Source organism: Hylobates moloch, unplaced genomic scaffold (genome assembly GCF_009828535.3).
Source record: "Hylobates moloch isolate HMO894 unplaced genomic scaffold, HMol_V3 SCAFFOLD_4, whole genome shotgun sequence".
In the NCBI taxonomy this organism is placed as follows: domain Eukaryota; kingdom Metazoa; phylum Chordata; class Mammalia; order Primates; family Hylobatidae; genus Hylobates; species Hylobates moloch.
Window position 1 is genome coordinate 38,195,315 of NW_026652279.1, and position 14,047 is coordinate 38,209,361.

At 41.4% G+C, this 14,047-nt stretch overlaps 1 protein-coding gene across 2 annotated transcripts in view; it reads left to right on the top strand.

Annotated features, from left to right (window-relative positions):
• Positions 1-14,047, top strand: part of HACD2 (3-hydroxyacyl-CoA dehydratase 2) — a 101,774-nt gene that overhangs the window by 53,643 nt on the left and 34,084 nt on the right. For both annotated transcript variants that reach the window (XM_032150002.2, XM_058437419.1), the window contains exon 4: positions 9,690-9,778. In XM_032150002.2, coding sequence (XP_032005893.1) covers positions 9,690-9,778 — 89 coding nt within the window. The remainder of the gene's footprint in view (positions 1-9,689; positions 9,779-14,047) is intronic.

The window sequence follows — 14,047 nt, forward strand, 5'->3', positions numbered from 1 at the left end:
AATTGTCTATGCTACAGAGAAACTAAGTGACAGTTGGTCTGAATGACATGATTTGGGGAAAATTAAGGTGTCTAAGTAGGCGAGTTCACTGGATAGAGACGGTAGGAGCACCTGCAGGCAAGGCTAGAAACATCTTGACAGCTACATCAATTAGAAAGTATTGATCAGCTTTTTGTTCACTAGTTATTAAGATTTAAATTTACTGCCAAGGGTGTGCTAAGACAGGCACTTTTGTATATTGCTGGTGGGAGTATAAATTGATAATAAACTTCTTGGAAAGCAATTTGGCAATACATTTCAAGAGCCTTAAAAACATTCATGCCATTTGACCTAGTACTTCTGGGAAAATGTCCCAAGGAAATAATCCTTTTTTTAAAAAAAGGTCTAAGCCTCAAATTTTTAGTGTTATTTGTAATGCTTCATTACTTCATTTATAGTATCAAGAAATTCAAGGCAATTTAAATGTCCAATAGAAGGAGAATAAACAAACATATTCACTCAAAGGAATATCATGATTTAAGCTAAAATCTTTTGAAGAAGAGAAGGAAAATTCTTAAAATGTTAAATGAGAAAAGCAAAAGACAATATAAACAGTAGAAGTTAAACTGGTTTAAAATATGCTTAGAGGAAAAGACTGGTGAGAAATACACTAAATAAATCATTTTGTGTGTGTGTGTGGATACTAAAGCATTTTTAAGAAAAACACTGTTGACCAGGTTTGGTGGCTCACTCACACCTGTAATCTCAGCACTTTGGGACGCCGAGGCAGCGGGTGGATGACCTGAGGTCAATTTCAGATGACCTAAAACTCCGCCTCTAACAAAAATACAAAAATTAGCCAGGCATGGTGGTGCATGCCTATAATCCCAGCTACTCAGGAGGCTGAGGCACAAGAATCACTTGAACCTGGGAGGCGGAGGTTGCAGTGAGCCAAGATTGTGCCACTGCACTCCAGCCTGGGCGATAGAACAAGACTGTCTCAAAAAAAGAAAAGAAAAGAAAAACACTGTTAATTTATGTATGGCATTTTTGAAAGGGAGACAAATACAAATTATTATTCCCTAGAGAAGGGTGATTTATAGTGGAGAGGGAATAATTAATAAACCTGTGTTCAGCTGAATTGCAGTTTTTGCCCCTAGACCTTCTAGTTCCATTTGTTTAAAGTTACTCTTAGCACCTGTAATCCCAGCACTTTGGGAGGCTGAGGCGGGCAGATCACGAGGTTGAGAGATCGAGACCATCCTGACCAACATGGTGAAACCCTGTCTTTACTAAAAACACAAAAATGAGCTGGGCATGGTAGCGCATGCCTATAATCCCAGCTACTCGGGAGACTGAGGTAGGAGAATCACTTGAACCCAGGAGGCAGGGGTTGCAGTGAGCCGAAATCACGCCATTGCACTCCAGCCTGGGCTACAAGAGCGAAACTCCATCTGAGAAAAAAAACAACAAAAAAAGTTACTTTAGCTGGGCATGGGGGCTCACGCCTGTAATCTCAGCACTTTGGGAGGCCAAGGCCAGGAGAATTGTGTGAGCCTAGGAGTTTGAAACCAGCCTGGGCAACATAGCAAGACCTTGTCTCTATAAAAACTTTAAAAAATTACCTGGGCAGGCCAGGCGCAGTGGCTCATGCCTGTAATCTCAGCACTTTGGGAGGCCGAGGCGGGCGGATCACGAGGTCAGGAGATCGAGACCATCCTGGCCAACATAGTGAAAGCCCATCTCTACTAAAAATATAAAAATTAGCCGGGCATGGTGGCGCATGCCTGTAATCCCAGCTACTCGGGAGGCAGAGGCAGGAGAACTCCTTCAACCACGGAGTTGGAGGTTGCAGTGAGCTGAGATCGCCCCACAGCACTCTAGCCTGGCGACAGAGAGAGACGTCTTCAATATATGTTTGTTTTTTTTTTAGTTATCCATGTGTTTTATTAAATCTCTAAAGTTCAGTACTTCTAAAAGATGAGGTCCCTGTATACATAATTCTTTGAGAAAATTAGATAGTTTTATAAATTATACTGGTTCCCATTATTTCATATTTTTTTCTTTTTTTTTTATTATTATACTTTAGGTTTTAGGGTACATGTGCACAATGTGCGGGTTTGTTACATATGTATCCATGTGCCGTGTTGGTTTGCTGCACCCATTAAGTCGTCATTTAGCATTAGGTGTATCTCCTAATGCTGTCCCTCCCCCCTCCCCCCAACCCACAACAGTCCCTGGAGTGTGATATTCCCCTTCCTGTGTCCATGAGTTCTCATTGTTCAATTCCCACCTATGAGTGAGAACATGCGGTGTTTGGTTTTTTGTCCTTGCGATAGTTTACTGAGAATGATGTTTTCCAGTTTCATCCATGTCCCTACAAAGGACATGAACTCATCATTTTTTATGGCTGCATGGTATTCCATGGTGTATATGTGCCACATTTTCTTAATCTAGTCTATCGTTGTTGGACATTTGGGTTGTTTCCAAGTCTTTGCTATTGTGAATAGTGCTGCAATAAACATACGTGTGCATGTGTCTTTATAGCAGCATGATTTATAGTCCTTTGGGTATATACCCAGTAATGGGATGGCTGGGTCAAATGGTATTTCTAGTTCTGCCCACTTTTTGATGGGGTTGTTTGTTTTTTTCTTGTAAATTTGTTTGAGTTCATTGTAGATTCTGGATATTAGCCCTTTGTCAGATGAGTAGGTTGCAAAAATTTTCTCCCATTCTGTAGGTTGCCTGTTCACTCTGATGGTAGTTTCTTTTGCTGTGCAGAAGCTCTTTAGTTTAATTAGATCCCATTTGTCAATTTTGGCTTTTGTTGCCATTGCTTTTGGTGTTTTAGACATGAAGTCCTTGCCCACACCTATGTCCTGAATGGTATTGCCTAGGCTTTCTTCTAGGGTTTTTATGGTTTTAGGTCTAACATGTAAGTCTTTAATCCATCTTGAATTAATTTTTGTATAAGGTGTAAGGAAGGGATCCAGTTTCAGCTTTCTACATATGGCTAGCCAGTTTTCCCAGCACCATTTATTAAATAGGGAATCCTTTTCCCATTGCTTGTTTTTGTCAGGTTTGTCAAAGATCACATAGTTGTAGATATGCGGCATTATTTCTGAGGCCTCTGTTCTGTTCCATTGATCTATATCTCTGTTGTGGTACCAGTACCATGCTGTTTTGGTTACTGTAGCCTTGTAGTATAGTTTGAAGTCAGGTAGCGTGATGCCTCCAGCTTTGTTCTTTTGGCTTAGGATTGACTTGGCGATGCGGGCTCTTTTTTGGTTACATATGAACTTTAAAGTAGTTTTTTCCAATTCTGTGAAGAAAGTCATTGGTAGCTTGATGGGGATGGCATTGAATCTATAAATTACCTTGGGCAGTATGGCCATTTTCACGATATTGATTCTTCCAACCCATGAGCATGGAATGTTCTTCCATTTGTTTGTATCCTCTTTTATTTCATTGAGCAGTGGTTTGTAGTTCTCCTTGAAGAGGTCCTTCACATCCCTTGTAAGTTGGATTCCTAGGTATTTTATTCTGTTTGAAGCAATTGTGAATGGGAGTTCACTCATGATTTGGCTCTCTGTTTGTCTGTGATTGGTGTACAAGAATGCTTGTGATTTTTGTACATTGATTTTGTATCCTGAGACTTTGCTGAATTTGCTAATCAGCTTAAGGAGATTTTGGGCTGAGACAATGGGGTTTTCTAGATATACAATCATGTCATCTGCAAACAGGGACAATTTGACTTCTTCTTTTCCTAATTGAATACCCTTTATTTCCTTCTCCTGCCTGATTGCCCTGGCCAGAACTTCCAGCACTATGTTGAATAGGAGTGGTGAGAGAGGGCATCCCTGTCTTGTGCCAGTTTTCAAAGGGAATGCTTCCAGTTTTTGCCCATTCAGTATGATATTGGCTGTGGGTTTGTCATAGATAGCTCTTATTATTTTGAGATACGTCCCATCAATACCTAATTTATTAAGAGTTTTTAGCATGAAGCGTTGTTGAATTTTGTCAAAGGCCTTTTCTGCATCTATTGAGATAATCATGTGGTTTTTGTCTTTGGTTCTGTTTATATGCTGCATTACATTTATTGATTTGCATATGTTGAACCAGCCTTGCGTCCCAGGGATGAAGCCCACTTGATCATGGTGTATAAGTTTTTTGATGTGCTGCTGGATTCGGTTTGCCAGTATTTTATTGAGCATTTTTGCATCAATGTTCATCAAAGATATTGGTCTGAAATTCTCTTTTTTGGTTATGTCTCTGCCAGGCCTTGGTATCAGGATGATGCTGACCTCATAAAATGTGTTAGGGAGGATTCCCTCTTTTTCTATCGATTGGAATAGTTTCTATCGATTGGTACCAGTTCCTCCTTGTACCTCTGGTAGAATTCGGCTGTGAATCCATCAGGTCCTGGACTCTTTTTGGTTGGTAAGCTATTGATTATTGCCACAATTTCAGAGCCTGTTATTGGTCTATTCAGAGATTCAACTTCTTCCTGGTTTAGTCTTGGGAGAGTGTATTTGTTGAGGAATTTATCCATTTCTTCTAGATTTTCTAGTTTACTTGCATAGAGGTATTTGTAGTATTCTCTGATGGTAGATTGTATTTCTGTGGGATTAGTGGTGATAACCCCTTTTTCAATTTTTATTGCATCTATTTGATTCTTCTCTTTTTTCTTCTTTATTAGTCTTGCTAGCGGTCTATCAATTTTGTTGATCTTTTCAAAAAACCAGCTCCTGGATTCATTAATTTTTTGAAGGGTTTTTTGTGTCTCTATTTCCTTCAGTTCTGCTCTGATTTTAGTTATTTCTAGCCTTCTGCTAGCTTTTGAATGTGTTTGCTCTTGCTTTTCTATTTCTTTTTTTTTTTTTTTTTTTGAGACGGAGTCTCGCTCTGTCGCCCAGGCTGGAGTGCAGTGGCGTGATCTCGGCTCACTGCAAGCTCCGCCTCCTGGGTTCACGCCATTCTCCTGCCTCAGCCTCTCCAAGTAGCTGGGACTACAGGCGCCCGCCACCACGCCCGGCTAATTTTTTTTTGTATTTTTAGTAGAGACGGGGTTTCACCGTGGTCTCGATCTCCTAACCTCGTGATCCGCCCGCCTTGGCCTCCCAAAGTGCTGGGATTACAAGCGTGAGCCACTGTGCCCGGCCGCTTTTCTATTTCTTTTAATTGTGATGTTAGGGTGTCAGTTTTGGATCTTTCCTGCTTTCTCTTGTGGGCGTTTAGTGCTATAAATTTCCCTCTACACACTGCTTTGAATGTGTCCCAGAGATTCTGGTATGTTGTGTCTTTGTTCTCGTTGGTTTCAGAGAACATCTTTATTTCTGCCTTCATTTCATTCTGTACCCAGTAGTCATTCAGGAGCAGGTTGTTCAGTTTCCATGTAGTTGAGCGGTTTTGAGTGAGTTTCTTAATCCTGAGTTCTAGTTTGATTGCACTGTGGTCTGAGAGACAGTTTGTTATAATTTCTGTTCTTTTACATTTGCTGAGGAGAGCTTTACTTCCAACTATGTGGTCAATTTTGGAATAGGTGTGGTGTGGTGTGGTGCTGAAAAAAATGTATATTCTGTTGATTTGGGGTGGAGAGTTCTGTAGATGTCTATTAGGTCCACTCTGTGCAGAGCTGAGTTCAATTCCTGGATATCCTTGTTAACTTTCTGTCTCGTTGATCTGTCTAATGTTGACAGTGGGGTGTTAAAATCTCCCATTATTATTGTGTGGGAGTTTAAGTCCCTTTGTAGGTCACTCAGTACTTGCTTTATGAATCTTGGTGCTCCTGTGTTGGGTGCATATATATTTAGGATAGTTAGCTCTTCTTGTTGAATTGATCCCTTTACCATTATGTAATGGCCTTCTTTGTCTCTTTTGATCTTTGTTGGTTTAAAGTCTGTTTTATCAGAGACTAGGATTGCAACCCCTGCCTTTTTTTGTTTTCCATTTGCTGACAGATCTTCCTCCATCCCTTTATTTTGGGTCTATGTGTGTCTCTGCACGTGAGATGGGTTTCCTGAATACAGCACACTGATGGGTCTTGACTCCTTATCCAGTTTGCCAGTCTGTGTCTTTTAATTGGAGCATTTAGCCCATTTACATTTAAAGTTAATATTGTTATGTGTGAATTTGATCCTGTCATTATGATGTTAGTTGGCTATTTTGCTTGTTAGTTGATGCAGTTTCTTCCTAGCCTCGATGGTCTTTACAATTTGGCATGTTTTTGCAGTGGCTGGTACCGGTTGTTCCTTTCCATGTTTAGTGCTTCCTTCAGGAGCTCTTTTAGGGCAGGCCTGGTGGTGACAAAATCACTCAGCATTTGCTTGTCTGTAGAGTATTTTATTTCTCCTTCACTTAGGAAGCTTAGTTTGGCTGGATATGAAATTCTGGGTTGAAAATTCTTTTCTTTAAGAATGTTGAATATCGGCCCCCACTCTCTTCTGGCTTGTAGAGTTTCTGCCGAGAGATCAGCTGTTAGTCTGATGGGCTTCCCTTTGTGGGTAACCTGATCTTTCTCTCTGGCCGCCCTTAACATTTTTTCCTTCATTTCAACTTTGGTGAATCTGACAATTATGTGTCTTGGAGTTGCTCTTGTCGAGGAGTATCTTTGTGGCGTTCTCTGTATTTCCTGAATCTGAATGTTGGCCTGCCTTGCTAGATTGGGGGAGTTCTCCTGGATAATATTCTGCAGAGTGTTTTCCAACTTGGTTCCATTCTCCCCGTCATTTTCAGGTACACCAATCAGACGTAGATTTGGTCTTTTCACATAGTCCCAAATTTCTTGGAGGCTTTGTTCGTTTCTTTTTATTCTTTTTTCTCTAAACTTCCCTTCTCACTTCATTTCGTTCATTTCATCTTCCATCACTGATACCCTTTCTTCCAGTTGATCGCATCTGCTACTGAGGCTTCTGCAATCTTCGCGTAGTTCTCGAAACTTGGCTTTCAGCTCCATCAGCTCCTTTAAGCCCTTCTCTCCATTGGTTATTCTAGTTATTCATTCTTCTCATTTTTTTTCAAAGTTTTTAGCTTCTTTGCTATTGTTTTGAATTTCCTCCTGTAGCTCGGAGTAGTTTGATCATCTGAAGCCTTCTTCTCTCAACTCGTCAAAGTCAGCCTCCGTCCATCTTTGTTCAATTGCTGGTGAGGAACTGCGTTCCTTTGGAGGAGGAGAGGTGCTCTTCTTTTTAGAGTTTCCAGTTTTTCTGCTCTGTTTTTTCCCTATCTTTGTGGTTTTATCTACTTTTGGTCTTTGATGATGGTGATGTACAGATGGGTTTTTGGTGTGGATGTCCTTTCTGTTTGTTAGTTTTCCTTCTACCAGACAGGACCCTCAGCTGCAGGTCTGTTGGAGTTTGCTAGAGGTCCACTCCAGACCCTGTTTGGCTGGGTGTCAGCAACAGTGGCTGCAGAACAGTGGATTTTCGTGAGACCACAAATTCAGCTGTCTGATAGTTCCTCTGGAAGTTTTGTCTCAAGAGGAGTACCTGGCCGAGTGAGGTGTCAGTCTGTCCCTACTGGGGGGTGCCTCCCAGTTAGGCTGCTCAGGGGTCAGGGACCCACTTTAGGAGGCAGTCTGTCCGTTCTCAGATCTCCAGCTGCGTGCTGGGAGAACCACTACTCTCTTCAAAGCTGTCAGACAGGGACATTTAAGTCTGCAGAGGTTCCTGCTGACTTTTTGTTTGTCTGTGCCCTGCCCCCAGAGGTGGAGCCTACAGAGGCAGGCAGGCCTCCTTGAGCTGTGGTGGGCTCCACCCAGTTCGAGCTTCCTGGCTGCTTTGTTTACCTAAGCAAGCCTGGGCAATGGTGGGTGCCCCTCCCCCAACCTCACTGCCACCTTGCAGTTTGATCTCAGACTGCTGTGCTAGCAATCAGCGAGATTCCGTGGGCATAGGACCCTCCAAGCCAGGTGCGGGACACAATCTCCTGGTGTGCCGTTTTCCAAGCCCGTTGGAAAAGCGCAGTATTAGGGTGGGACTGACCCGATTTTCCAGGTGCCGTCTGTTACCCCTTTCTTTGACTAGGAAAGGGAATTCCCTGACCCCTTGTGCTTCCCGAGTGAGGCAATGCCTCGCCCTGCTTCGGCTCACGCACAGTGCGCTGCACCAACTGTCCTGCACCCACTATTTGGCACTCCCTAGTGAGATGAACGCGGTACCTCAAACGGAAATGCAGAAATCACCTGTCTTCTGTGCCGGTCACGCTGGGAGCTATAGACTGGAGCTGTTCCTATTCGGCCATCTTGGCTCCACCCCCTGTTTGTTTGTTTTTTAAATTGGTTTCTAGAGGAAATCCACAACTACGTATTGTCCCATCTAAGTGTGATCTGGCTAAATATATTCACTAAATGTTTGACTTACTAATTAGTTTTGTTAGCTGTATTACACAATTATATAACCAGGTTTTGTAATTCATTTATACATTTATTTATGTATTTATTTACTTTTACTCATTTATGTATTCTGAGACAGGGCCTCACTCTGTCACCCAGGCTGGAGTGCAGTGGCATGATCACAGCTCACTGCAGCCTCAACCTCCCAAACTCAAGCAATCCTCTTGCCTCAGCCTCCCTAGAGCTGGGACTAGAGGCATACGCTACCATGGCGAACTAATATGTTTTTTATTTTTAGTAGAGACAAGGTCTCACTATGTTGTGCAGGATGGTCTAGAACTCCTAGACTCAAGCAATTCTCCTGCTTCAGCCTCCCAGAGTGTTGGGATTACAGGTGTGAGCCACTGCTCCTCGCCATTTATTTTTTTAGTAACAGCTTTGTTAAGATATAACTCACTGCCAGGTGTGGTGGCTCATGCCTGTAATCCCAGCACTTTGGGAATCTGAGACAGGCTGATCAGCTGAGGTCAGGAGTTCAAGACCAGCCCGGCCAATATGGTGAAGCCCTGTCTCTACCAAAAATACAAAAACTTAGCCAGCGATGGTCGCACATGCCTGTAGTCCCAGCTACTTGGGAGGCTGAGGCACAAGAATCACTTGAACCTGGGAGGTGGAGGTTGCAGTGAGCTGAGATTGCACCACTGCACTCTAGCCTGGGTGACAGAGTGAGACTCTGTCTCAAAAAATAAATAAATAAAATAATCAAAGATGATTCCAGTGTTACAACTCAAGGACATTGGGAGGATAATTGTGCCAGGGCTTGTAATGAACAAGGTGATTAAAAAAAAAAGGTTTTAAAGACAGTCTTTTATGTTATGCTTGTTGGCAAAATATTCAAGTAGATAATAAAAGATACCTAACTTAACCATTAGATAGTGTATCAAGTCTGATGTCCATGAGCTTCCAGCACTCATTAGACGTGAATAGGATTGATTTCTCATCCTTTGTTTCCTATTTGTTTTGAAACCCATATTGTAAAATGAGTCTTATTTTAAAGATTAAATAGTGGTTTTGCTTTCTCCATCTATACAGTAAGTGTAAAAAATAGTGTACTCAGTCAGTGGTTTTGAGAGGTTTAAGAAAGGTACCTGGATGCCATGGTTTTGTAATACCATTAAAAATATTATTGTTTTTAGGGAGAAACTTTGTTTTAATGCGGACTACATTGAAAACTTAGTGTGTATAGCAATATAGACACCTTTCAGTTGCTCAAGATCGTTTTGGCTCTAAACATTTCAGTTGGAATGTTTTAGAAAATATATTATATATTGAAATTCAGTACAGTACATTTATTTATCCATCCTAAAATTTCTTTCAGGAATTGTTCCATCTTCTGTTGTCCTGACTTCTTTCCAGGTGATGTCAAGAGTTTTTCTAATATGGGCAGTAACACATAGCGTCAAAGAGGTAAGTGTTTATATGGACTAAAATAATGTCAACACTAACAAACACTAGTCAACTTTTCTGATTCACATGTTTGTTATGGCTAAAGAGTTCCAGGTCATGTCAATATAGCTGAGATAAAGCTCACATTCACTGTAGGAGCTGGGTTAATAGTGGGAAACATATCCCAGATATGCAGTGTTGTTAAAGAGAAGACTGATTAAATGGTAAAGTCCTGTAATCTGAGTTCTCATGGAGGTTCAGATGGTGTGGATGTGGTCTGCAACTCAGTTATATTTTTCTGATACCTTGTTCGTATCATGTTGCCCAGGCCGCTCTCGAACTCCTGAGCTCAAGCGATCTGCCTGCCTCAGTCTCCCAAAATTCTAGGATTTCAGGCATGAGCCACCACACCTGGCCCAAGTCATCATTTTAAACCTATACAGTAGTTCCCTCTTATCCTAGGGGAATACATTCCAAAACCCCCACTGGATACCAGAAACCGTGGATAGCACGCAACCCAATTGCTGCTGACCGAAACACGTTTCTGTCTTCTACCCGCAAATGTAATGCCTTTTACGTATTTACTAAGCATTTATCATGCCCCGTGGCTGCAACTTTTGCAGTTTGAGGTTCACCAGCAAAACTAGCACAAATTTCTTTTTCCTTCTTCACAATTTCACAAATAGAAGATTTGTTCCTACTGTAGGTCTTAGCAACTTTAGCATACAGTTTGTTTTGTTTCGTTATTAAGCTGAGAACTTTTACTGTCTTGCTTCAAGGAAGTTCTTTATGGCTCCTCTTTGGCATATCTGAATTGCCAGCATCACTACTCTTGCATTTTGGGGCTGTTTTTAAATAAAATAAGGGTTACTTGAACACAAGCACTGATAACCAAGTTAGCTACTAAGTGATTAATGGGCCAGTAGCATATACAGTGTGGATACACTGGACAAAGGGAAGATTTGTGTCCTAGGTGGGATAGAGTGGGACAGCATGAGATTTCATCATGCTGCTGAGAACAGTGCACAACTTAAGAATTAGGAATTGTTTCTTTCTGGAATTTTCCATTTAATATTTTTGGACTGTGGTTGACCAGGCGTAACAGAAACTACAGAAAGCGAAACTCCAGATAAGCAAGGACTGTGATATTTCTTCCTCTCATACTTTTGTGTAGATACCATTTCCTTTTCATTTTAACCAACAACTCATAATTTTATCTTCCAATAGTCTCCAATGACCTAAAACTTCTTCCTAGTAGTAACTCATTTACATTCTTAAATAGATAATTATGTACTTTGGGTAATTAAGTGCTAGGTACATGAAGTCAAAGTATTGTTCACTATGAAATATCCAATCACTTTGCCAATATAGTCAAATATTAATTGTCCAGGTGCTAATCTACCAGTTGATAGATTCTTCATGGGCTCTGCTTCCTCCCTTCCACTTAGTGACCACTCCTTGGCTTATGAGCACATCTGCCGAAGCAGGTAGACAGGTACATCAAAAATGCTTTACAACTCAAATCAAGCAATTCTATTAGTCAAGTTGCTGTTAGCAACATTTGCCAGGATTTCCTGGGTAGATCATTGAAACTGGTTGGCTTGCAAAGCTATTAAATGTCTCTGTGGATTATAGGTACATGGACTTGGTGTCATCCTCCATAACCCTGCTGCCTGCCAGATGCAAAGGACTTAACATGTAACAGACACTTTCACATACATTATCACATTTGAGCTTTACAGTAATTTGTTATATACTCATTACATTTCCATATTCAAAATTGTTTCTCTACAACCAGAGTGACTCAATTTCTGCTAACATTAACATATCATTTTCTTTACCCGCTAAAAAAAAAAAAAAAAAGGAAAAGAAAAATAAAAGGCATATCATTTTCTAAAGAATGTAGTACATTCTCATTCATGGTTTTGTTTAGAGCAGTAGGTGCCCTCCATCCCTGCCCTACGTCTTCGACAGCTAACTTGAAAAGCCTGTTGCTGTGGCCCCTCAGAGGCCAGTGCTTACTATCTGTCACCTTGAAAAGCCTGTTGCTGGTCGGGCGCGGTGGCTCACGCCTGTAATCCCAGCACTTTGGGAGGCCGAGGCGGGCGGATCACGAGGTCAGGAGATCGAGACCATCCTGGTTAACACGGTGAAACCCCATCTCTACTAAAAATACAAAAAATTAGCCGGGTGCAGTGGCGGGCGCCTGTAGTCCCAGCTACTCGGGAGGCTGAGGCAGGAGAATGGCGTGAACCCGGGAGGCGGAGCTTGCAGTGAGCCGAGATTGCGCCACTGCACTCCGGGCTGGGCGAAAGAGCGAGACCCCGTCTCAAAAAAAAAAAAAAAAAAAAAGAAAAACCTGTTGCTGTGGCCCCTCAGAGGCCAGTGCTTGCTATATGTCACCTTGAAAAGGCTGTTGTTGTGGCCCCTCAGAGGCCAGAGCTTGCTCTCTGTCAACTGTTCCCTGGACCCTTCTCTTGGCCAAATGCTATTTTTCCTGCCTTGGAGTTTCATATTAGCTATAATTCAATTTGTTCTGTACAACATCACATATGACTTCTGTTCTTCGATTTCCGGAAGCATCTTAAAAATATCTTTATTTTCCTTAATATTCAACTCTGCTTACTTTAATGGTGGGAACTGTATAATTAATGCATAAGGAAATTGACCTTAGAAATAACTTCTTAATCACGTATATCTCACTTTCTTGTAGTAATGTTCAAATTCTTTTCACACTACTATCATTTCTCAGTTTCTTTTTATATCATATTCCCCTCTAAAGTGGACAAGAATTCTTTCTTTTAATCACATTACATGTGAATTTGGACTCCTGCTCCACCCCCTCTGCCTTGCGCATTTCCTTTGCGCATCTCCCTTGTGCATCTCCCTTGTTTTACGGTACCTGTACATGATGTGTTAGGGTGTAGCCTATGTAACCTTTTCAAACTAGACTCTACTTTTTTCACATGAGGTATATTTCCTTTTAAGAAGCCCTATGGGACATGCATCATTGCTTCTCGTTTTAATTCTCTACCCCATGGAATGCTAGTCACATAAATGTCATCACATACATTGTGAAACTTAAAAGTGATCAGATGGTTTTCTCTTATGGATAAGGATCTACCCATCAGCTAGTGTGACACCTTGATCAGCAGGATATTAATGAAAAAATTTGAATCAATACACAGAGGCAAGAAAAGAAAAAAAGAATTGTGATCCGTATGTTCAAATGCTTTTCCTTGACCTAACATAGCAAATACCCCATCCACCTTTTTCCTTTCCAAGAGACCATATAAATGAACAAACAAAAGCCCTGGCATAACAAGTCAGCTGTGTGCCGCCCGCTTCTGGCTTGCTGCTGGGCTTTGTGACACTTAAGTTACCATTCTCACCAACTTTTCAGCAGCATGCTTACAAAAATCTTGTAATTAGTGTTTAAGAAAGTAACCTCCAGTTTTTTATAATAGCATTGGTGTTTGTTTGATATGTTATAGTTTACAGAGGGCTTTATTAAAGTATGTTATGATCATTCTCTCTTAACAACCATGCCTTGAAATAAGTAGCTTGTAGTCTCCATTTAGAGTTTGGAAGCTACAGCAGCAAAGTGACTATTGCACACCTAACAAATGGCAGAGTCAAGACTGGATTCTAAATCCAGGGTCTTTCTGCTGCATCAGAGCTGCCACCTTCTCACCCTTTAAAAACATGGTGACGGCCGGGCATAGCGGCTCACACCTGTGATCTCAGCACTTTGGGAGGCTGAGGCAGGAGTTCAACACCAGCCGGGGCAACATAGTGAGACCTCATCTCTACAAAACAAAAAACAAGAAAACCTGACGTAAACGTATTTTTAACTTTTGTTGTGCTGACTTCTCTCACTCCCCTATGGAGTAGAAATGCCTGTGTAAGATCCATAGGTGCTTTTCCTCCTCAACAGTTCCACCATGCCATATTCACATTAGGATATGATTCTCCTGCTAAATCATCTGTACATCAGATGTACACATCAATTGTGGGCCCTAGGTGCTTATCTGCAACACATTGCTTCTCTGTTTTTTTACTGCTCAAGTGCTCTGAGATGAATCCTTCCAATTAGCCTTTCCCCTTAAAAGTTCTAAGACTCTTTCTCAAACCAGGATGTATGCACTATTTGGACCAGAATCACCCAGAGAGCTTATTAAAAACACATACTCCAGGACGCACCTTACACTTGATACAGAATGTCTAGGAGTGGGACCAGGGAATCTGAATTTTTATTAGGCTTCTCAAATAATTTTAAGAATTCCAAGG